Source organism: Physeter macrocephalus, chromosome 14, assembly GCF_002837175.3.
Source record: "Physeter macrocephalus isolate SW-GA chromosome 14, ASM283717v5, whole genome shotgun sequence".
NCBI lineage: Eukaryota > Metazoa > Chordata > Mammalia > Artiodactyla > Physeteridae > Physeter > Physeter macrocephalus.
This window is the reverse complement of record NC_041227.1, coordinates 87,871,029-87,895,236: the sequence shown is the minus strand read 5'-3', so window position 1 is coordinate 87,895,236 and position 24,208 is coordinate 87,871,029. Positions and strand designations below refer to the sequence as shown.

Sequence of the window (24,208 nt, the reverse complement as noted above, 5' to 3'; positions counted from 1 at the left end):
TACAGAGGCATCCACCTTGAGCCAGTGGAATCCAGAGCTCTGATAACTCACTCTGGAGCCCAGGAGGATGGCACTTGTCAATGTCAGAAGGATATTCAGGACCTCAGCCCCAATGCACAGCCACAAAACACCTGCAAAATGTAAGGATGACAGAGACGCTGGGAACTTAGAAGTACTAGGATATTTAGTCCTTTGATTTAGTGCACTTCTAAAACAAAAAATACAAAACCAGCACCGCGGGGTGAAAAACCACAGATACCTCTGCAGAGTCTTGGAAAGCTGACAATGAAAGCGGCGGGGGTTGGGGGGTCCTGGGGTTTGAAAGAGAAGTTTGTAAAGATTGTCGTTAGCTGGAAGGGAAAAAGCACTAAGCAAAATTCTGATGTGGGGACCTGAGGAATACTGGAGGTCCCATGGCCTAGTTCAGAAGTTAAGGTGTTATTTTGATTCCACCAGAAGACATTATCTTTGTCTTTTAAAGGAGAGGATCAACTTAACCAGGGTGGGCAAAGGAATCTGAGCATCGAAGAGCCCTGATTCGAGATACCAAAATCTCATTTGTTTCTGTGTGAGCCTATGATTTACCCTTTGGGTGCGACCTCATCTGCAGCTTCAAGAAACTGGGTTGGATGTGGAAGGGAGTGAATAAAGGGGGCAGGGAGAGAAACTATTATTTGCAAAAGGCCTCCTATAAGGTAGTTTGGTACTGTGTAGACACAGCAATGAATGAAACAGATGTGGTCCATGCCATCACAAAAGCTATATTCCAGCTGGGAAAACAGATACTAAGAAAGTAAGTACAAATTTGATGAGTGTTATAGAGAAGAAAAAACGCTGTAGGAAGTGATGAGCTAGACTCCTCTTTTTCCTGTTCTGTGGTCACCTTACATCGATAGCTTGAAATTGGCCATGGTGGGAGCATTTACACCCTGGAAAGTTGCAAACACTACTGATCAGGGCTTCCCCTCTCCTCCGCAAAGTTGGTGGTTTAACATTTTCTAGCGTTACTGACTACAGGGCACATGAAAAGAGCCAGTGGTTCTGGCTTTTGGACTCGACTTCATAGAAAAACCATAAATAACTCTTTCCTCTTTTCCCCCAACCCAACCAAAACCATAGAAATTGTCCAAAGTGCGAGGAGGGCTGGTGGACAGCACATGAGGAAGGTATTTACCTTGTTCTTCAGCTGGTATTATACTCTGGAAACTCCTACACTTTTCACCTAGAAGAAAAAGAGGACAGAAGCCCAAGTAGGGTGAACCTTGACTGTTAGGGGCAAACTGTGTCTCTAGATGCCTTGAGTGTATCCAGGTCATTTTGAACAAGGATACTGGGGAGTGTGGCTTTATTGCTTCCCAACAGATGGTGCCCCTCCCTGGGGGATCATGACACAGTGCTGCTCCAGTGAATCCAGGCTAGGCCATGTGCCTTTCTTTGGCCAGGAATTGGGAGTGGAAATGGTGGGGGAGGAGGTCACTTCTGGTCAGAAGCTTTAAGAGCCAGTGTTTTGTCTAAAGGTTCTCATCTTCTTGCTTCCGTGGTCACAGAAGCACAAGTCCAGACGGAGTCTCTGTCTGCCTAGATCCGAATGGCTCCAGTGAGGAGACACTGCTTGCCGACCTGAAGAGTACAAATAGAAAGATCTAGAAATGAATTTGTTGGCTTAAACTGCTGGGACTTGGGGGTTGTCTGTTATTATAGCATAACTTAGCCCATCTGGACTGATGCTGCAAGCCTTAGACCAGGGGTACTTGAGTTCCCAAACAGCATCCATGGTGATGTGAGTCTCAAATAATTTCTTTCTGGGTAGAGGGAAAGTGACAATGTTTGTCATCATTTAAAAAAATGAATTAGAGCAGATATCAGAACTATCTCGGCTACCGAGTGAGCCAATTACTTGTACTCCATTTTGCTTTCTGGAAGGGAAAGGAAAGGAAGGAGTTATTGTGTGTGTACCAGGTACGGGGCAGAACCCACTACCAGACTTATTCTGTGCTCTGGGGGGTGTCCTTTGCCTGTATCATGTCACGTTGCACAGATTGGCTGGAAAACCTTGTGTTGCTACTTTTGATGTGTAGTCCCTTTGAAGGAGCTAAGTCTTAAATATCTACTGAGTGGACGGATGTCACCAAATTCTGGTTTGGGGGTGAGTGACAGATGGATGATTGAGACCACAGCAAATCACCTTCTGGGATCCTGTCCCAGGTGGGTGCCCCAACTTCTCCATACTTCAGTCCCAAAATGAATCATGGGTGGTGGAGTGGGAGGAGCCTGGGAAATTGCCTGATTCTTCTCTGCACAGTAAGGAAGAGTGGGTCCAAGGACATCTGAGAGGAAAGAATGGTAAAGAAGACACAGGTAGAGGCATTTTCAGCATTAGAACTGGGCTTGCAGGGGCCCTGCCTATGCGGTCCAGCCATGTCGCTGATTTAATGCAGCCCAGCTGGCTGTAGCGGAGATGCACCCTGCTGTTCCCAGTCTGGGCTGGTCGGAGCTAAAAGAGGCGAAGTTAGGGGCATAGATCATTAACTCTTCAAAGGAATGGCTTTCCTATTTCTAAAATCTGTTCAACAGTCCCCACACTAGCCTTGCTTTGAAGATGAAATGAGATACTAGGTAGGAAGGCTGCTCTCCTAGTTACTGTGCACTTAAACCTTAATGGAATAAAATGAGTTCTGGGACTTCCCTGGTGGCGCAGTGGTTGAGAATCCGCCTGCCGATGCAGGGGACACGGGTTCGAGCCCTGGTCCGGGAAGATCCCACATGCCGCGGAGCGGCTAAGCCCGTGAGCCACAACGACTGGGCCTGCGCTCTAGAGCCTGCAAGCCACAGCTGCTGAGCCCGCGTGCTGCAACTACTGAAGCCCTCACACCTAGAGCCCCTGATCCGCAACAAGAGAAGCCACCGCAATGAGAAGCCCTCGCACCGCATCGGGAAGAGTAGCCCCCGCTCGCCGCAACTAGAGAAAGCCTGCGCGCAGCAACGAAGGCCCAACGCAGCCAAAAATAAATAAATAACTAAATAAATTTTAAAAATGAGTTCTGATGGGGACTTTTCGCATATGGTTAGCATAAATCATTATTTATTACTAGACTGTAAGCACCTTGAGGGCAAAGGTCACGTCAACTGCCTTTTCTAGAAGTTTTCAGGGAGAGAAGTAACGTTGAGGAACAACTTTCGACTTTAGAAAATATATTTTCTCTTATAGAAGAGAAAATTCCAGATCACTTTCCTATTCAAGAACTCATACAGCCTCCCCCCATTCCTCCAGCCTCACGTCTAAATCTCTCTTCTTCTTTCATGTCCTCTCTCCAGCAAGCTGACTTCCCAATGCAGAACCCATTTTTTACTTCCTTAGCGCAAGCCAGCCTTCACCTTCTGCTTCATCAAGGATGCTATGTATGGCCAGGTGCATGCTTTTGAAGGTACAGATGCCCAAAGGCCATAAACCTTGAGATTTGCCATGCTCGACCTCCAGGTACCCTTGGGCCTCACTCCTTCATGCTTCTGCGTTGCCCCTCTGCTGGGCTATAGGAAGAAGAGAAATAAAGTCTGGGTTTATGATGCCGCCATTTGGCTGAGCTGCCCTGCTGGGATACTCTCTGGCTTGATTCGGAAGCAGGGATTCATCTGTCACCTAACTGTCCACAAAAAGTGGCCCGAAGGAGCGTATTTACACCGCCTGGGACCGAGAGCAACAGAATCAGGGAGCTGTCTGCTGATCTACAGCCACAGTGGCCTCTGCAGCCTTCTAATTAAGTCCATTTTGGATTGTGCAATGGGACATTTTTCCTGGTTGACTCTCTGCTTTTGGCGGCAGCAGTGGTGTGGACAAAGAATGTCACTTGCCGTATCAGTCAACAAAGGATGTTGCGGGAAACCGGGATACTGACCCTAGATAGTGAAGATGCATATCAAAGGAAGAATTTCATTAAGCCCGGACTCTTGCATCTTCCCATACACAGAAAAGTGCTGCACTCATTTTCTTGAGATGCCTGGTTTTTCTTTAATTAGCAGTAATCTGTTGATGTTTGATTACCTGTTTTTTTTTTGCAAAAACTCCTATATATCCTGGCTCCCCCCTTACCTCCTTGGAATGGTCCCTCGGAGCTATCTGAGAGGCTGTCTCCCAGGCTTAAGTCCTCAGTGATGCCCCAGAGAAAACATAATTCTCAGCTTCTAGGTTGTGCTTTTTTTTTTTTTTTCGGTTGACGGCAGTGTTATGGCCATGGTAGCTGAACATTCGTCCTGGTCGCCCCAGTTCTACTAGGGAGGTCCACAACCTTGGGGAAATCTCAACACTCGCACCTGCTCTCTTGCACGGCACCTTGGGGCGGATGGGGGTCCTTTTTTCACATCATCTCGTCAGCTCCTCACTAGAACCCTGTGAGCCAGGCTGGGAGAGACAGATGGACATCATGGACAGAACGCGGTATTTGAATCCAACAGGCCTGGCTTCTATGCCACTTCTGCCCCGGTCAGGAATCATAGGAAGTTCCTTGACTTCTCTGTGCCTCGCTTTCTTCATCTGTAAAATGGGTATTATCAAAGTCCTCCAATGAGAAAGTTATGAAAGTATTTTGAGAACAGCCTTCCACTTTTTGGTGTGTTTAATTATTGATAAAGGCAAGTACAGATATCCATAGTTTACAGATTTGGAGGCCAGGCTCAAACGGGTTGGTAGACTCAGGAGTTGAAACTGGATTTTCTCACCCGGGACCCAGTGCCTTTTTCAACATCACCACCTGCTGTCTTTATACTTAATGCACGGAGGCCTAAGGGTCTATCTTGTCTCCTGAAGAGGGCTGCCTTATCTCAACAGGAGTAAAGAGGAGACCAGGTACAGAGCCAGGGGCAGGGCAACGTGAAAATGGAGGCCGGCCAAGGAGATTAAGAGAATTCCCAATAGCTTAGGAGGGTGAGTTTAGCCTGGGCGAAGGGTCACACCACAGTGACCCCTTGATTAATATGAATCCTCAGAAATGATGTTCCTTTTGAATAAGCCCAGCAGGATTAAAAGGAAAAATCTCTATAAATCCCACAAAGCCAGACAGGCAGGCGTTACATAGCTGGAGGGAAGTTTACCAGCCAAGCCGTACAGCCAGCCAGCCTAGGAAACGGTGTCGTAGTCCTGGGGACAGACTCTGGAAACCTGTCTGCTGTTCTCCCCAAGCCCCCACCCACTATGGGGTGCCCAGAACTTTCTGAGCTTAGCAGAACAGCGTAGTATTGGAAATCAACACATTTTGTTGACTAATTCATTCGTCCAAGAAAAAGAACATTTAGTCGAAGTGCTGCCCCAACCAGGAGTTTTTGTTTTAAATCTTCATTTCGGAGGGTGCTCTCTCTCTTTAAAGGCATCAGGAAGAAGCTGCAGAGCTATTCGGTGTGACTTAACACAGGATGACCCGAAAGAAATAGCACTCCAGGTAAGGGATCCCCGGGAGGGTCAACTTTTAGGGGGATGGAGATGGAGCTGATTCAGAAGGAAAATATCCAGGAAGCCTCAGGGGGCAGCAGAGCTGGGGGTGGCCGGACAGCCCCAGGCTCCTCTCCTGCGCTTGTTCAGGGCCAAGGAGCATCCTCCCCAGGCTGGAGTCCTTACGGCCAGATCTACTCAGCCTCCCTCACCTCTCCTGACCCTCTCTCTAAAGCCCCGGGTGGGTGCCTTCCATCCGCCTCCAGTTGCAGTCTTTTCCTTTGTTTTGCCCCCAACTCTCCCAGGCACTTGTGCTAAATTAGACTAAATAGCAGATGTTTGTACGGAGTAATCTCCCCAAGGGGGCGCCAGGCTGCGGTCTGCTGCAGCCATGCTTTCTTGGGCCTGGGCAAAGTGTTTTCACATGGAAAGCCAGAGAGCTTGCTTCCCTTGAACAACCAGAGGAACTGAGGACATTGAGCTCATAAGCCCACAAGCCCGTAAGGCTGAGCTGAGCAAGACGTGCCCCCTTCAGCTAAGGCTGAGGCTTCAAGGTCACTGGCATTCCCTGCTAGCCCTTAGCACCTTCTGTAGGCATTTATTTGCAACCTAATGTAGGCCTTTTGCTTTATTTCCTTGTACGTTTGCTACTATTTTAGTTATTATCTAGTAAAAATTTAATTCTAACCTTTTTTGTTTTAAGGGCATCTTGTAGCACGGTGATCACGTTTCTGGGGAGGGGGGAAGGTGTTCTGAGGACAATGCCCTCCTTTCTTCCTTCTCAATAAAGTGATGACCATATTTAAAGACCTCGGTTTACCTGGATGCCCTTATTATATTAAGAAATATGTAGGATGTGAGGGCGATCTGGCTGCAACATCTGTCACCCCTTTGGTCTCCAGGGTTGATTCGGCTGATCTGGCTGGCTAGGCGGGTGTCCCCCTCCTCCCTCACCGCTACATGTGTGTCCCTCCCGAAGCTGCACGCTCTGTCGAAGAGGACGACCTTCCCCGGTAGAGGAGGACCGTTCTTTGGTCAAGCGTATACGAGTCGCTGTGCTCCCCTGCTAGAACCTCCAAACAAGCTCTCAAGGTCCATTTGTAGGAGAACGTAGGGTAGTCAAGCTTCCAAGACTCCAGACACATCCAAATGAGGCGCTGCACGTGGCAGTCTGCCTTTAAAAAAAAAAAAAGAAAGAAAAAAGAAAAAAACCCCAAATATATAAAAGTGTGAGTGGAGTATTATTTTTAGATTGATAGGCACAAACTTATTCATTGACAATTATAAGACCATTGCCCTTCAGTTAAGTTTTGGGTATTGTGGGTTTGTAGGGAAAGTCTGGGCTCAGGGTTAAGAAGTTTGAGTTGCATGTGTAGCTCTATCAGAATCTAGCTACACAATCCTCAGTGGGGCCTGTCTACCTCTAGAACTCAGTTTTCCCATCTGTGAAATGGGTCTGATGTTCTAGATCAGCCTTTTCCAAAGAGTGTTCCACTGAACACTAGTCTCACAGGATATTAATCCTTATTCTACACAGACCTTTTTTTTTTTACTACTTCAACTAATTTTAGGAAACACTGGGATATGTAAGAATAAACAGGTTTCTTTATTGAGATTTTAATATGCTAATGTGCGTTGTGAATTTCCAAGAAGGAAAGGTAATCTACGACATTTTCCAAATTTGTTTGACTATCGAAACGTTTTATTTAATTTTACAAACAGTACCTTAAAAGGCATCTCTGTGGAGTAATCTTTGAGGAAACCCAGTGAAGCCCTTGGTAAAGCCTCCTTCTGGTTTGACATCAAGTATATAAGATAAACATAAATCAGAAAAGGGTCAAGAAACGCCTTCTTTACTTTTCCTTGGCCTTGTCCATGAATCACTGAAAACATCAACCCTCCTTAGAATTCAGCGTGTGTTCCTGATCATATACGAAAAACCTTTCAGTCGTGTGACCCGTGAGAAGACGGGTGTGTGTGTAGTAAACACTCTGTGTGCCAAGGGTTCTCCTGGTCTCTAGCGGTCCCCACACATTCCCTTAACTGTGCTTCCGGCCCCTGTTTTAGGTTGAGAAGGCCCCCCTTCCTGACTTGCATAACACTTTTTTTAAATCAGAAAGCTGGGGGATGATTTACATCATCTGTCTCCATAGTGTTGTGTGGATATGTGAGGCACACACCATATGCAGGTAGACAGCTTACAGCTGCTCTGGTCCTCCCTGAATCTTGTAGCTTTGACATTGTTTAAGAGATGAGGTTTCCAGTCCCACCCTTTTCTCAAGCCCAGCTCATGCGAAGTCCTTTCTCCTGGTCCCCTGGTCCCTGGGGAAGCAGCTCCCTTCCACCTAATTTTCTAACTCTTGTCCTCAAGTTCAGGTTCTACTATAGCCCCACCTCCCTGACATTACAAATAGTAAATCTTCTAATTTTCTCCAGTTAGGCCTTTTCTTTCTAGGGAATGCTGTCCTGCTCAGTTTCTTGTCCTGGAGTGACCATGACCTTGTGTTGCAGGGGAGGAGAAGCTGCCTCAGGTGATGCTGAAGGGCTTTATGAGTTAAGTTCTTCTGTAAGGAAGTTTCCTCATCTCCCCTGTCTTGTGTTCTGGCGCAAATACCTGGACCATCCTGCCTCAGACCTTTGCTCACTCAGTTCTGTCTGCCTGGAGTATCCTCAGCCCCAATCTCCATCTATTAAAATTATAGTCCTGCTTTGAGGCCTGGCACGATGGCCACATCCTTTACAAAACCTTCCCATGCCCAGAGCTGTTAATAGCCTCTTCCTCCTTTCCAATTCTGTATCACACTGAGTCTTTGTTATATCATTATCACATTTTTCCTTGTTTTAATTTTATCTCTGTTCTCACCACTGTGGCTCACTCACCTTTGCACCCACCCCTGCTCTTGTTCTCCTAGTCTCGTGCCTGACACAGAAATGGTTTTAGTGAATTCATTCCATACTTTCCCCTCTTTCCAGATGGCTTTACTGTACCCTGGGGCATTTTGGTGTGTGGCGTAATCACCAGGGGAGCTTATTAAAAATACAGATAACACCAGATAGAAAAGAGAATTGAGGAGAATAAAAAAACAAATGCTATGAGGATGGGGAAATAAAAGGCAATTAGAAACTACGGGAAAAGCAAAAAGCTGTATAAGAAGTTTAAGGTAATGCTAGCACCCTTCTTGATTCTGTGAAGAACAATATGTATATAGTGTAAATAAATTATTGGTTTATTGATGTAAATAAAACAGCAATATAACTATATTAGAAGGATGGCAGATATGGGATGTGGTGGTGGGAGAAATTCATCCTCGTCTATTATGACAGAAAGTCAATAGATACTATCTAACATGAAGATAGCAATATCAGCATATTTTTTAGAAATGCAGAGGCAAATACCAGAAGAAACAACTAAGCTAAAAGTGGTTTCCCCTGGATGTAGGACTAGGTTATAGAGTAGGAAGAGGCAGAAGACTGTTAGTTTTTCTTATAAGCCTTTCAAAATGATTTGATCTCTTACCTATGTGTAAATATGACCTTGGTTAAGTGTTTTTTTAAAGGAATGCAGGTTTATAGACCCCCATCCCAGATCTGCTGAATCAGAAACTCCAGGGCTGGGTATCTGGATTTTTACAAACTCCCCGGGTGATTGTGGTATGCATCATTTGATAGCTGGTGTGATGCTTTATCTGCAGCTGTGGAAATGGAAATAGACGACCCTCAGATGGGGACTTGGAAAGGGAATGGTAATTCTCAAGCAATTTGCCTGTGGGTACGATGATTGTATTTTCCAAACCACAAACCTGAGACTGTCTTGAGGACCCTTCAGGATGCAGGGTCAGGAGCCTCCTGTGTCTGTCGTGGTGGTGGTGGTGGAGGGCTTGCTGCTATGTAGCTTGAAACTCAGTTTCCTCATTTGTGAGCTGAGAAAATAATATTTACTTTGCTGGGTTATTTCAAGGTTGCCCTTACATCTTCCCTCACATCCCCCCGGGGAAGCGGTGCTCTCCAGCGCGTAGCATCCTCTGAGCACCTGTACCCCGAGGAGGCATAGGGCTGGGACACGCCCTCTCTAACAGTGTCAGCCCTTCTGTCCTCGCCACGATGGAGAGGGGCTGGAGGCGCCAGTTTTCCGTTTCTGTTCAACTGTGGTGAAGTACACATAACACAGAATTTACCATGTCAACCATTTTTAAGTGCACGCTTAAGTACATTCGCGTTCGGCCACCAATCTCCAGAGCTCTTTTCATCTCACAAAACTGAAATTCTGTCCCCATTAAATGCTAACTCCCCATTCCTCCACCCCCAGCCCCTGGCAACACCCGTGATACTCTCTATGAATCTGGTCACTCTAGCTATACGTGGAATTTGTCTTTTGTAACTGGCTTTTTTCATGTAGCATAATGTCCTCGAGGTTCCTCCTGTTGTAGCAAGTATCAGAATCTCCTTCCTTTTAAAGACTGAATAATGTCCCATTGTGTGGATACACCGCAGTTTGTTTATCCATTCATCCACTGATGGATAGACACTTGACTTGGCTGTTATAAAGGACGCTGGGTTCTGACGGAGGTCCAGGGTGGTTTGGGTGGGTGTCTGGGTGAGACTGCTCCACCCTTGCCTTTTGCTTTGGGCGGGGTCCTCAGGCTGAGGCCTGCCCAGCTCTACAGAGGAAGAGACTGCTGCTGAGGACAGCTTCTGGCCCAGGGACTGAGAGGCTCAGGTCGAGGCAGCCTGCTTCAGGGCCTGAGTGCTACGCAGAGGGGAGGGGGGCATGCACCCCACATGGGTGCATTCAGCACCACCCTGGGGCCTCCAAAGCTGGCAGGCAGAGGCCCTGGCATATTGTTGCAGGAGAAGGGTGGGGGCGGGGGGGGGAGGCGAGAGAATGGTCACATCCCAAGTCTCAGGGGAGTCCCTGGGATGGGCGGTAAAGTTAGGGTCCTTGGCTTCGCACAGGAAAGAATTCGAGAGCAAGACATAGTGAAATGAAAGCAGGTTTATTTAGAGGGATACACAGACCGTAGGCAGAGTGCGGACCTTCTCAGAAAGTGAGAGGGCCTTGGGGTGTGGGGTTGTTAGTTTTTAATGGGCTGGGTAATTTCATATGCTAATGAGTGGGAGGAATATTCTAACTATCTTGGAGAAGGGGTGGGGATTTCCCCTGGCATTGGGGCTCTGCCCACTTTTTGGCTTCTTATGGTCCGCCTCGGAACTGTCATGGCGCCGGTGGGCGTGTCATTAACATGCTAATATATTACAATAAGCGTATAATAAGGCTCAAAATCTGCGGGAAGTAAAATCTTCCACCATCTTGGTCCTAACCAGTTTTTGTCGTATGCTCGACGGCTGTGGCATTCTTTTAACGGTTGTGCCCTGCCCCCTTCCCTCCTGTCTCATTATCACTCATGCCCTTGCCCAGCGGGCACTGCAGGAGCGGTGTTGCCGAGGAGACTTAAGCTGCTTCTCGGGCAGAGGACATTGATGAAACAGTGAGGGCCAGAGGAGGGTAGCAGAAGTTTCCACATGGCATCTGGAGCACACAGGTTCTCCATCCCATGTTAGACACCTCCAAAGACCCCCAGATATAATGGAGAATATGCCAGCCTGGGCTGGAGAAAAAGGTAGGAGAAAAAGGCCAGTGTCATTGGGGTCCATATTACTCTGTCTGGACTTTCCTGCTGGCAAAGACCGAGGCCTGTGGTCTGTGCTGTGGGTAGCCTGTGAGCTGTGTCTGTTTGTCCTGGTTGCCAGCCAGTCTTGTGGGAAGAGGAGTTACCTCGTTTTATCACTAGATGGCATCCATCCAACAGGTTGGGAAGTCGTGTGCAGTCCCCCGACCCCTGTCCCTTCAGAAAAAGGATGTTTTTGAGAAAAAGTGCAAAGAGGTTAGATAGAATATTCTTATCGAACAGGCACTGCCTTTGCCAGCAGGCAACTTGGAAGATAGTCTGTAAAGTGCATTATAGACTAGCTTTACAGCCCCACACAGGATCAGAGCTATCACGTGAGCAGTTTTCCTCCTCTCGGTCACTTCACCCCTCTCTCTGCTGTCCCAAAGAGATGAACACATGGATGCCAGAGGTCACGTCATTATATGAGTCCATCTGGCGGGAGGTGGCGTCCATGTTCATTATGAGTGTTTTACTTCTGACATTTAGAGTCTTGCCACTTTTTTTAAGATTTCCAAGGATTTCCATTAAGTGACGCTCACCTGTTTTTCTCCAACTGTTCAGAATTCACTCACTTGGGTAAGTTAACCAGGTTAAGCTCCTCTGGTTCAACTTATGGGGGGAAACAAATCCCTAACTGGAAACATGGTCTTCCTGGCTCTTGCTGACCAGCGTTTCATCCAGTCAGGACATCTTCTGCTGGGACTCCAGTTCAGGAGGCTGGAAAGACTTGGAAGCGGCTGCCGGGAGCTGGACAGGGAGGGGAGGGTGAGAAGGGCCAAGCAGAGCCTCTCAGAGACACAGTGCTGAGCCTACTAGAGAAAAGGAACTCACCTAGAGGGTTAGGGTCAGATATGGCACCTTACCAAGTAGCTGTGGTCAGGTGACTGGTCAGAAGACCTGGGTATCCTGGCTCTGCCATTTACTTGCTGTGTGGCCTTGGGCAAGCCACCTAACCTCTCTGAAACTCAGTGTTGCAGCTGTCAAGTGGAGAAATAATCATACCCTCACAGGGTTATCGTGAGGATGAATGAAATAGGATGCCAGGCGAAAAGATTTTATATACATGAGGTGTGGTGAGAAGGTACATGCCCGTTAGTTGGCAATAGTGGATCATGGGTTCTGACAAAGGATCTGCCAGGTGGACTGAGCAACCTTTGCTCACAACAAGTAGGGACAATCCAGAGGCGTGCACATTTTTGAATTTTTAGGATGTTGTTTGGCTGTTGTGTAGCAGGAACTCGAGGTGCTGAGTGAGGTTTTGCTTCAGGCCCTGGGTCAGGAGCTGCTATCTCCTGGGCTGGGCAGCTGTCTTTCTGGAAGTCTTGGCATAAACAGGGCCCAGAGGAGACTCTGCCTTTGTGGCTGGGCTCAGCCCAGCCTGGACAAACTTAAAGCCTTAGCAAGAATTGTCCCCCTCACAAAGCTGCCCACCTCAGAACTGGCTAGGGGCCCATCCTCCCTACTTGTCCTCAGCAGCTGGAACCCAAGCCCGTCCCACCCTGGTCCTGTGCACAGAGCGGGGCTTCGGGGGTGGAACCCACTGACCGCTTTGCCTTTTCTCCTGGGCGGCCTCTGTCCAGGAAGTCCCAGGAGCACAGCTGACTTGGGGGAGGTCTGGGAAAAATCTCCTTGCCTTTTGGGGGGGCCGGGGCGGGGGATGAGTCGTCACAGATGAGAAACTTTGGAGATTTGGTAGATGGCTCTAGACTGGGGCAGACGCTTTTGGGGCGGCGTCCAGAGCGTTTGTGCAAACATTTTCTCTCCGTAGGAAGAGGAATGCAAGAGGAGGCCGCCTGTGGTACATCTTGGACCGTTCAAGCAATGTGCCAGCACTTGTGACCGCACGGCGAGGAAGATGAGGCCGGAACTGAGCCGGGCAGGGCCCAGGAGTAGGAGGGCGGGACCCCTGCCCGGAGCCCACACTCTGCCCACCCGGGGGGCCAGGCCTCCCCACTCCCCTGGGAAGCGGGCTCTCTGGACCCCTGCGAGGCCCTTCCTGGCCCTGCTGCTTCTGGTTTCCATCAAGCAAGTAAGAGCCGTTTGTATTATTATTGTTACTGTTATTATTATCAGTTGTATGTATTTTCTGATTGTAGAAGCACTTCAGGCCTCTTGTAGGCAATTTGGAAAATGTAAAACAGTATTAAGACAATAATGATCAACCATAATCCAAGCATTCAGAGGTAATCGCTGTTCATATTTTGGCATATGTTCCTCAAATCCTTTTTCTATGCATTTTTTTTTTTTTTTTTTTTTTTTTTAAATTTTTTTTTTATTTTTTGCTGTTGGGTCTTCATTGCTGTGCGCGGGCTTATTTTTTTTTTTTTTTTTTTTTTTTTTATAAATTTATTTATTTATTTTTGGCTGTGTTGGGTCTTCGTTGCTGTGCGAGGCCTTTCTCCAGTTGCGGACAGCGGGGGCCACTCTTCATTGCGGTGCGCGGGCCTCTCACCATCGTGGCCTCTCTTGCTGCGGAGCACAGGCTCCAGACGCGCAGGCTCAGTAGTTGTGGCTCACAGGCTTTGTTGCTCCGCGGCGTGTGGGATCTTCCCAGACCAGGGCTTGAACCCGTGTCCCTGCATTGGCAGGCAGATTCCCAGCCACTGCGCCACCAGGGAAGCCCTATGCATTTTTTTTTTTACACAGCTGGAATTAGGATGCAGAAAACATTCTGTATCCTGGTCTCCCCTTTACATCATATTATAAGCATTTTCCCATGTCAGCGTGAACTCTGCAAAGAGCATTTAGAATTCCTGCACGTTTCCTCCTGTCCACTTGCGTCATTCTTTCAGGTTTGAGTTATTTAAATTGAATCGGTGAATTTTTTTTTCCCTTCCTTCCTTCCTTCCTATTATAAAAATACAGAATGCTCATTTTTTACAAAAATAAACTTACCAAATCCAGAAAAGCATAAATACAAACTACACATCACTATAATCCTGCCACCCAGAGAGCAACCTCATTCACATTTTTTGACTTATACTTAAGACATTTTTCTACCATTTATTTACATATATTTTTTAAAAACAAACATAGGCTCATCCTATAAATATTTTCTTGCAGTATGCTTTCTTTCTTAACAAAATACACTAATATCACAAACTAACACTTTCATGAAACGGTTACTATGCCCCAGGTCTGGTGCCAGGTCCGAGGCCCTGATTATCTCATTTCATGCACTCAGCAACCCTGGGAGGGAGGTTCTCCTCTTAACCCCATTTTACAGATGAGAAAACTGAGGCTCAGGGAGGTTGAACTTTTTTCCTACGTCAGAAAATGTAGCTCCATGGCATGATGTTTCAGGTCTTCAGGGATGTATCATAATGTATGTAACTATCTTCTTTAGTTGGGCGTTCTTGGTAGTTTGTTTTATCCTTATCCAAGGAGATGAGACCTTTGCCCCCTCCCTTTTCAAGGTTCCTTTTTTATACCGGGCCATGACGTGAAGGAAATTCAGTTCCGTTCACCTGAGTAAGGAAGTGTCTTGAGAAATGCTCCTCTTCTTCCTTTGGTCCATGGGCAGAGTTAGTCTCTGTTTGCAGCCTCGGAATTCTGAATGCCTACTGTTCCCATGGAGGGAGGGCTGGGTCCCGGCTCTCATAAGTGTTCACCTTATCAGACTTTCTTTGGTGCTGGTCCAGAACCAGACAGGCAGAAAACCCCTACCAAATTCTCTGTATCCAAGTCCTCCCAGAGGCTGGCTTCAAACGCTCACAAATGGCAGATGTGAACGCAGACCATGGTTTCATGGGATTCTTGCCATGGTGGCTGCCTCTCGTGAGTGACCAGAACATTCCTGAGGGGACGTGGCCTGGCCTGCCGCCTGCCCCGAGGCTTACTGAGTGGCAGGGCCATTGTTGGGAGAGTTGATACAGGTCTCTCACCCTTGCTTCAATTCTCTATCTCATATTCAAACGGAGTATATTCAGCTAATTGCCTGGTTTTGTTCACCTCCTATCCACAACCATGTGTCGACTGTCTATTAGGTGCCAAGCTCTGCTGCAGCACTCGGCGTTTTATCCTAAATCCTCTTGCCCAAACCCCCACAATGAGCCTTTGAACCCATTTCACGGATGGGGAAATTAAGATTCACAGGAGTTACACGATCACCTGCAGTGGTATAGCTTGTGAGCAGTGGAGCCGTCGCACCTACCCCCATCTATTTGCAGTCCTGTGTTCTTTCATCCCCAGCATTCCTTGGAAGCTGTTGACATATGAATACTTCTATGTGACAACAGCAGAATCTGCAGTGCCTCAGGCCAGCTTATGACACTGACCAAGCCACACCTTGGTATTTTCATAATTGATAACGTGCCTGTGAGCAGTGTCCCCTCCCCGCCTCTGCCACCCCGTCTGTTTTCAGAACCTCTTCCCTCTGTCTGTCCTGTGGTGTGTGTCTATAATCCTGAAGACCCTCCTCTTGGTTACCCATCTTAAAACCCATCTTCTTTCTCCAGATGTTTATGTTACAAGGCTTTGCATAGATTGCCACGATGAGTTTTGCTCATCGATGCTGGCCCTGCGTGGATATAAATGACCGCGATGTGCTTTTTGGCTGGAAGTCTTCATAAAATTCACTTAATGAGAAATTCTCAGGGATAGTTTAGTTTTTAAATTTGAGCTGGAAAACGGTGCTATCTTCTCACTTCTCCTCCCCCTCCCCACAACTCAGTTAATTAGCAGTTGCTTTGGTATCAAAAAATATAAACTCTCTAAGGCTCTTTAAGAAGTGAATGTGTGGCTCTTTCATACTTTGCTGATGAGAGTGTAAAAAGGTGAATATTTTTAAATAAAAATTATTTTTTTGGCTAGGATAGATAGTTTGGCAGTTCCTTTTCAAAACCTTTTAAGAGTGTATATAATCTATGACCCAGAAATTCCAATTCAAAGATTTTTTCCTAAGAAAACAAAGATGTGCTCAAATTTTTAGCTGAGAATATTTTCATTACAGCATCATTTATATTACCAAACATCTAAAACAATGTAGATGTTCAATCCTAGAGGATTTAAACAATAAATTAGCTCCATAGAAAATTATGGAGCTCTTAAAATGGTGTTTTAGAAGTGTAGTTCTTGAAACGGAAATATAGTCACAATATATCTTCAAGTGGGAAAAAAGGCTACAAAACAGTATGATTTCCTTTTGGGTTAAAACGAAAAAGAAAAGAAAGAGGAAAGAAAAAGGATGTTTGTGAGTGCAGAGAGAAGAGTCTGAAAGGAGATGGTTATTTCTGACTAAAAAGATTAAGATTCCATCTTCTCCCCTTTTTGCTTGTCTGTTCGTTTTTATTTTATTTACAGTGAAGTCTGTTCCTTCAGTAACAAAGAATAAGAGAAGTTTTATTTAAAGCAAGTCAACAGCGGCGTTTCCCCGCTTTTCCTGACTCCCTTCTCAGCCAAGTGTGTTGTGATGCTGGTTGCCCATGCAAGGAAAAGAGGAATTGAGATCAAGCTGAACTTTTCCAGTTAGAAAACATCCACTCATCATTACTTTATTTGGATTTGGCTGTGACTGAACTTGGATTTGCCTCCTGTGTTTTTGGTGTCGTGAGGACAAATACCTGGGAAGACAGTCTGAGTCTGTCCAGCTCTTCTAGACTGACCAGATTCAGTGCTTCTTAGGTTTTTTTTTTTTTTTTTTTTTTTGCGGGTACGCGGGCCTCTCACTGTTGCGGCCTCTCCCGTTGCGGAGCACAGGCTCCGGACGCGCAGGCGCAGCGGCCATGGCTCACGGGCCCAGCCGCTCCGCGGCACGTGGGATCTTCCCAGACCGGGGCACGAACCCGTGTCCCCTGTGTCGGCAGGCGGACTCTCAACCACTGCGCCACCAGGGAAGCCCAACTTCTTAGGTTTTATTTTTTTCTTTTGACCATGGCTATTAGTCATGACAAAGAGCAGGGGGATAGGAGAATGTTAGTCCAGGGACAGCTCACATATACAATTGATTTTATTATCTCTTCCTCTGCCGGGTCCTGGTGGATATAGACAGCACTTTATCCAAGAAAGGGTCTTTCTTTGGTGACGTGGAGGAATGTGGAAGCTGATGATTTGGTTATCAACATCTCTGCTGAATTTGTAAAAATAATATAGTCAGTTATGGTCCCATTAGGATGTGTATTTCTTTAAACAATGTGTTCTTATGTTCCGTTGTGCCTCTTGGGCCATAAGTGAGGGAGAGATTATTACTGGAGAGTTAAAACTCACTGGAAACTGAAACCAAGGGATAAATGCCAGTTATTTTATCATCATTATCATCATGATGACTACTTATTGGCTAATCCCATGGTTCCCAAATTGTGTGCTAAGGTGCCCCAGGGCACTGCTGTGAACTCACAGGGGTGCTGTTAGATATGTTAATTTTTTGAGGGAAGCAGCGCTACATTATTATTATCCATGCCTTTGGATGATGTTGTATCTTTGCAAAGCTGGGCTTCTTTGCAGTTGCTGTGATAAAAAGCAAGCACTGCACAAAAATCAGTGTGGGACAGGAGCACAGGTGGTGATGGCCAATCTGATTCTCAGGTCTGAGACGTTTTACTATCCCCAGCAGGCACTAAGTTTGTCCAGGCCTACCTACTTGATTAGTGGAACTTTAGATATTTCTTTTGGCCTGGGGATGCTGTGGAAAAATTATCGAGACACGGAAGGCACCGAGAGCTGAGAAAGTTTGGGCACCTCTTGTCCAATGATGGCCATACTAGCGCTTTTTCAGATAGCTGGCTGTGTGAGTCTCTGGAAAAATTGCAAAGCAACTACTCACAGACCCTAATGTGAATGCCATGGGATTGGGCGGCGGGGGGCATGGTGAGCACATGAGGGAGGGGGTAGATTGGACTAATTACTCAGGAGGTGAAAACTAGCTGCCTGTGGGGCTCATAGATGGTTTTTGTTCGTTTGTTTCATTCTGTGTGTGTGTGTGGGGGGTGTGGGTGTGGGTGTCTCAATGCCTTTTGGTGGACTGTCTCCCCAATTTACAATAGCCCCACCATCACCTGTCCCACCTCATTCTTTCAGGTTACCTACCTGGCCCAGAAAAGCCCTGAGTTTGTTACCCCTTGTGAGAGGAGACAAAGCCACAAAGCTGACTGATTTGCTGGGTGATCTTAGCCCAGATCACATATTTAACCCCTGCCGGGTTCATACCAGACCCCTCCTCGCCCCATCTCTGAGCCTCTGTTTCTTTAGCTGGAAAATGAGGGAGAAAGAGGACAGCAGCCCCTGTGCTAAGGGCTGGTGTTCAGAGATGAAGGGCTAGCTCGGCCCTCCAGGAACATACGGGGTAGTGAGCGAGATGAACGCGTGACCCGCCGATGACAGTACCAAGTGATGCGTTGTGTGTGGGGTCCCGGGGCACCGCGGAGGGTTACTAGCTCCAGGCTTCGGTGAGAGACGTGGCCAAATGGACCCAGCGGCCACGAGCTTGAGCTGAGCATTGACACATGAACTAGGAGAGAGCCAGAGGAAGCGAGTGTGGAAGGAAGGTGCCGACAGGAAGGGCAAAGATCCCAAGTCATGGGAGAGAAGGATGGGGGTTGAGAGACTTGGGACGGGTGTGGCTGAGAAGTTCATTCTTGGGTCAAGGGGTCCTGAGGGGAAGACTAGGCAGGGGACCCCCATTCTCAGGTCAGCCCTGGGGACCAGTCCCCCTGGAACAGCATGGAGTGGGGACGCGGCACCAGTGAGGAGGTGAAGGGAATGGGAGGCCGGCTTGGACAGGAGAGAAACGCAGGAGGACAGACTCAGGTGCATAGGTGGATATGGGGCTGGAGGGGGGCAGTGGGGGACGACTCCTGGCTTCTGGTCTGTGGCTGAGAGGATGATGGTGCCAGAACTGAGCCACTAGGGGAGGGGCCCGTTTTGGAAGCCGAGGAAGACAGGGTGAGACTGTCACTCGACTTAGGCCAGCCGCTTGTATAATCGCCTTATCTTTAGCAGACGCTAAGTCCTTTAGGGCAGAGACTGTGTCTTGCCCATCTTTGTACCCCCTTAGTTCCTTCCTAATGGAAAGCCTGGCACACAGTAAGTTCTCAATTAAAATGAGTAAATTGAAGAAGGGAAAGCCCCTTTAAAACCAAAACAAATGGTTCAGCTGCACAATTAGAAGTTGTTAGACAACCCAATTATCTGGAAAGCCCCCAAAATGTATGCTGTATATCCAAGGGTCTATGGGATGTTGGAAAGAAAAAAGATCCCGAAGCCTCGGTACAGTAGGAGAGCATCTGTGACCCAGTGTCTTCAACTCTGGACCCACAGCCACCTGGGCGGGACAGTACAGGCCCTGCAATTGTTCTGGCTCTTCTCTGACCACCGTTGAGCCCTCTTAGTGTGCTACCCCTCTCTTTGAGATCCACAGAGTCTTAGAAGCATGCAGCTATTCTTCTGGTTGGTTGTGAAACATCAGGATGGGCACATTGCGTCCTCTTGAAATGTCAAGCTCATTGGGTACGCGGGCCTCTCACTGTTGCGGCCTCTCCCGTTGCGGAGCACAGGCTCCGGACGCGCAGGCGCAGCGGCCATGGCTCACGGGCCCAGCCGCTCCGCGGCACGTGGGATCTTCCCAGACCGGGGCACGAACCCGTGTCCCCTGTGTCGGCAGGCGGACTCTCAACCACTGCGCCACCAGGGAAGCCCAACTTCTTAGGTTTTATTTTTTTCTTTTGACCATGGCTATTAGTCATGACAAAGAGCAGGGGGATAGGAGAATGTTAGTCCAGGGACAGCTCACATACACAATTGATTTTATTATCTCTTCCTCTGCCGGGTCCTGCTGGATATAGACAGCACTTTATCCAAGAAAGGGTCTTTCTTTGGTGACGTGGAGGAATGTGGAAGCTGATGATTTGGTTATCAACATCTCTGCTGAATTTGTAAAAATAATATAGTCAGTTATGGTCCCATTAGGATGTGTATTTCTTTAAACAATGTGTTCTTATGTTCCATTGTGCCTCTTGGGCCATAAGTGAGGGAGAGATTATTACTGGAGAGTTAAAACTCACTGGAAACTGAAACCAAGGGATAAATGCCAGTTATTTTATCATCATTATCATCATGATGACTACTTATTGGCTAATCCCATGGTTCCCAAATTGTGTGCTAAGGTGCCCCAGGGCACTGCTGTGAACTCACAGGGGTGCTGTTAGATATGTTAATTTTTTGAGGGAAGCAGCGCTACATTATTATTATCCATGCCTTTGGATGATGTTGTATCTTTGCAAAGCTGGGCTTCTTTGCAGTTGCTGTGATAAAAAGCAAGCACTGCACAAAAATCAGTGTGGGACAGGAGCACAGGTGGTGATGGCCAATCTGATTCTCAGGTCTGAGACGTTTTACTATCCCCAGCAGGCACTAAGTTTGTCCAGGCCTACCTACTTGATTAGTGGAACTTTAGATATTTCTTTTGGCCTGGGGATGCTGTGGAAAAATTATCGAGACACGGAAGGCACCGAGAGCTGAGAAAGTTTGGGCACCTCTTGTCCAATGATGGCCATACTAGCGCTTTTTCAGATAGCTGGCTGTGTGAGTCTCTGGAAAAATTGCAAAGCAACTACTCACAGACCCTAATGTGAATGCCATGGGATTGGGCGGCGGGGGGCATGGTGAGCACATGAGGGAGGGGGTAGATTGGACTAATTACTCAGGAGGTGAAAACTAGCTGCCTGTGGGGCTCATAGATGGTTTTTGTTCGTTTGTTTCATTCTGTGTGTGTGTGTGGGGGGTGTGGGTGTGGGTGTCTCAATGCCTTTTGGTGGACTGTCTCCCCAATTTACAATAGCCCCACCATCACCTGTCCCACCTCATTCTTTCAGGTTACCTACCTGGCCCAGAAAAGCCCTGAGTTTGTTACCCCTTGTGAGAGGAGACAAAGCCACAAAGCTGACTGATTTGCTGGGTGATCTTAGCCCAGATCACATATTTAACCCCTGCCGGGTTCATACCAGACCCCTCCTCGCCCCATCTCTGAGCCTCTGTTTCTTTAGCTGGAAAATGAGGGAGAAAGAGGACAGCAGCCCCTGTGCTAAGGGCTGGTGTTCAGAGATGAAGGGCTAGCTCGGCCCTCCAGGAACATACGGGGTAGTGAGCGAGATGAACGCGTGACCCGCCGATGACAGTACCAAGTGATGCGTTGTGTGTGGGGTCCCGGGGCACCGCGGAGGGTTACTAGCTCCAGGCTTCGGTGAGAGACGTGGCCAAATGGACCCAGCGGCCACGAGCTTGAGCTGAGCATTGACACATGAACTAGGAGAGAGCCAGAGGAAGCGAGTGTGGAAGGAAGGTGCCGACAGGAAGGGCAAAGATCCCAAGTCATGGGAGAGAAGGATGGGGGTTGAGAGACTTGGGACGGGTGTGGCTGAGAAGTTCATTCTTGGGTCAAGGGGTCCTGAGGGGAAGACTAGGCAGGGGACCCCCATTCTCAGGTCAGCCCTGGGGACCAGTCCCCCTGGAACAGCATGGAGTGGGGACGCGGCACCAGTGAGGAGGTGAAGGGAATGGGAGGCCGGCTTGGACAGGAGAGAAACGCAGGAGGACAGACTCAGGTGCATAGGTGGATATGGGGCTGGAGGGGGGCAGTGGGGGACGACTCCTGGCTTCTGGTCTGTGGCTGAGAGGATGATGGTGCCAGAACTGAGCCACTAGGGGAGGGGCCCGTTTTGGAAGCCGAGGAAGACAGGGTGAGACTGTCACTCGACTTAGGCCAGCCGCTTGTATAATCGCCTTATCTTTAGCAGACGCTAAGTCCTTTAGGGCAGAGACTGTGTCTTGCCCATCTTTGTACCCCCTTAGTTCCTTCCTAATGGAAAGCCTGGCACACAGTAAGTTCTCAATTAAAATGAGTAAATTGAAGAAGGGAAAGCCCCTTTAAAACCAAAACAAATGGTTCAGCTGCACAATTAGAAGTTGTTAGACAACCCAATTATCTGGAAAGCCCCCAAAATGTATGCTGTATATCCAAGGGTCTATGGGATGTTGGAAAGAAAAAAGATCCCGAAGCCTCGGTACAGTAGCAGAGCATCTGTGACCCAGTGTCTTCAACTCTGGACCCACAGCCACCTGGGCGGGACAGTACAGGCCCTGCAATTGTTCTGGCTCTTCTCTGACCACCGTTGAGCCCTCTTAGTGTGCTACCCCTCTCTTTGAGATCCACAGAGTCTTAGAAGCATGCAGCTATTCTTCTGGTTGGTTGTGAAACATCAGGATGGGCACATAGCTTCCTCGTGAAATGTCAAGCTCATTGAAGATTTTGAAAAAAATCTTTTGTGTTTGTTTCAAACCCAATATGATTAGATTATGGAGTGCATGTGAAATGTGTATGTATCTTGAAGATAGGACGTAAGTTACCAAAGAAATTGTTTCGAGGTGCAGGCCATTATGGACTCATCAGTGGGAAGGTTTGAGAATCATGGTGTGAGATGATGACAAGGCCACCTCTGTGCTTGCTGCTAACTGGGGGTCACCATGGTTTTCTCTGCTCAGGTTACGGGATCTCTCCTTGAGGAGACAACTCGGAAGTGGGCTCAGTACAAAGAGAAGTGTCTGAGAGACTTACTCAAGGAAACTTCTGGTAAGTACATGTATCAGTTATCTATGGCTGTATGACAAATAGCCCCAAAGCTTAGTGGCTTACAACAGTAATGACAATGATTTATTATCTCTCACAGTTTCTGTGGGTCAGGAATTCAGACAGAGCACACTGAAGATGGCTTGTGTCTGCTCTACAATGTCCGGAGTTTAGCTGGAAGACTCAAAGGCCAGGGGTCGGATTCATTTGAAGCCTGGTTCACGCCCATGTGTGCTGGTTGATGCTGGGAATCAAGCTGGGGCTGTTGGCCAGAACACTTCCATGTGGTCTCTCCATATGGCCTGGGCTTCCTCACAGCATGGTGGCTGGGTTGCAAGGACAAGCATGGCCAGAGGCCACGTTGCCTTTTGTGACTTTGCCTTGGAAGTCACTTCTGCCATGTTCAGTTGGGTCAGACAGTTAGAAAGGCTACCTGCCCCCATTGTAAAAGAGCATGCGAGATGGGATATATATGCGTGTGGCCGTCTTTGTTAAAAGCCATCTGTCACAGCACACTGACCACCTAATCACATGACATGAGCCGCTGTTGTAGATTAACCCAGGAATCTACTGTGTGTTGAGGGGGGTGTCCTTCGGTCTCCCATGGTGTTAACACTTCTCTTATCCCGGTCTACATTAGGTTTAGAGCATTCTAGCTAATATGTTAATAGTTTGGTCAGCGCACAGCCTCTCCTGCCTACGTGCTGACTCTTTGGGTACATCCAACTTTTTTTTTTTTTTTTTTTTTTTTAAAGAAAAGAAAGGAATAAGGAGCCTTGGCCCACTGCCTCTGAGACTGGGGACTGTGGATGAAAGCTGCCTCCTCCTTGTTCTCCTGGCTTCTCTCAGATCATTTCATTCAGGGACCCGGAGGTTGACAGGACGCTATAAACTCTCTCTGCTTTTTCCTGACCTGAAGGCAGTCCCAGCCTCCAAGCTATGCCCTCCTCCCTCTAAATAGTCCTTCAGCCAGGTGGGCGGCCACCAAGGCTCGATTCATTGCAGGAACCACTCCCACCTAGAGGAATATTGCTTTCTGAGGTCGAAGTAGGGCAGGTCCTCCTGATCAGGTGCCATGCTTTGGGCAGCTCAGCCACGTGAGCATCCACACACTGGGTGCTGACACTTGGCAACCAGGTCCATAGGGTGCCCCGAGCCAGCCCGGAACCCAGCAGATCGGCGTTTGCAGGGTCCTGATACCAGCAACCTGGCTCTTCACGCTGAGTGGCCGCCGAGTTCTCGCTTAATAGGGAGCCAGTGGTAGGAAATGATGCTTGGTGACCAGGAGTGAGGAGCTTGCAATACGGCTGTTTGGGGTCCAGCCTGAAACCCCTCATTTGACTCTGGGGGCCCATGAGGGTGGGGCTAATGTTTGTAGTATCTCATTGCCAAGTGCCAGGGTGTAAATCATACCCTGAGCTTGAGGTGCCCAGATATTTCATAATGATCATTGGATTGATCTTCAAACAGAGAAATCTGACCAGGTAGTGCTTGCGTCAGGTACACATGACCAAGAACCTGGATCCTGCAAATCCCCTTATATCCACGGGTCATTTTGCGCAT

General features: G+C 47.8%; 1 protein-coding gene across 1 annotated transcript in view; it reads left to right on the top strand.

The window, feature by feature from the left end:
- Positions 1–12,955, top strand: part of USP43 (ubiquitin specific peptidase 43) — a 104,407-nt gene extending 91,452 nt beyond the window's left edge. The window contains exon 15 of the mRNA XM_028498906.2: positions 12,857–12,955. Within this exon, the coding sequence (XP_028354707.1) occupies positions 12,857–12,927 (71 nt within the window). The 3' untranslated portion in view covers positions 12,928–12,955. The remainder of the gene's footprint in view (positions 1–12,856) is intronic.
- The last annotated feature ends 11,253 nt before the right edge of the window (positions 12,956–24,208 follow it).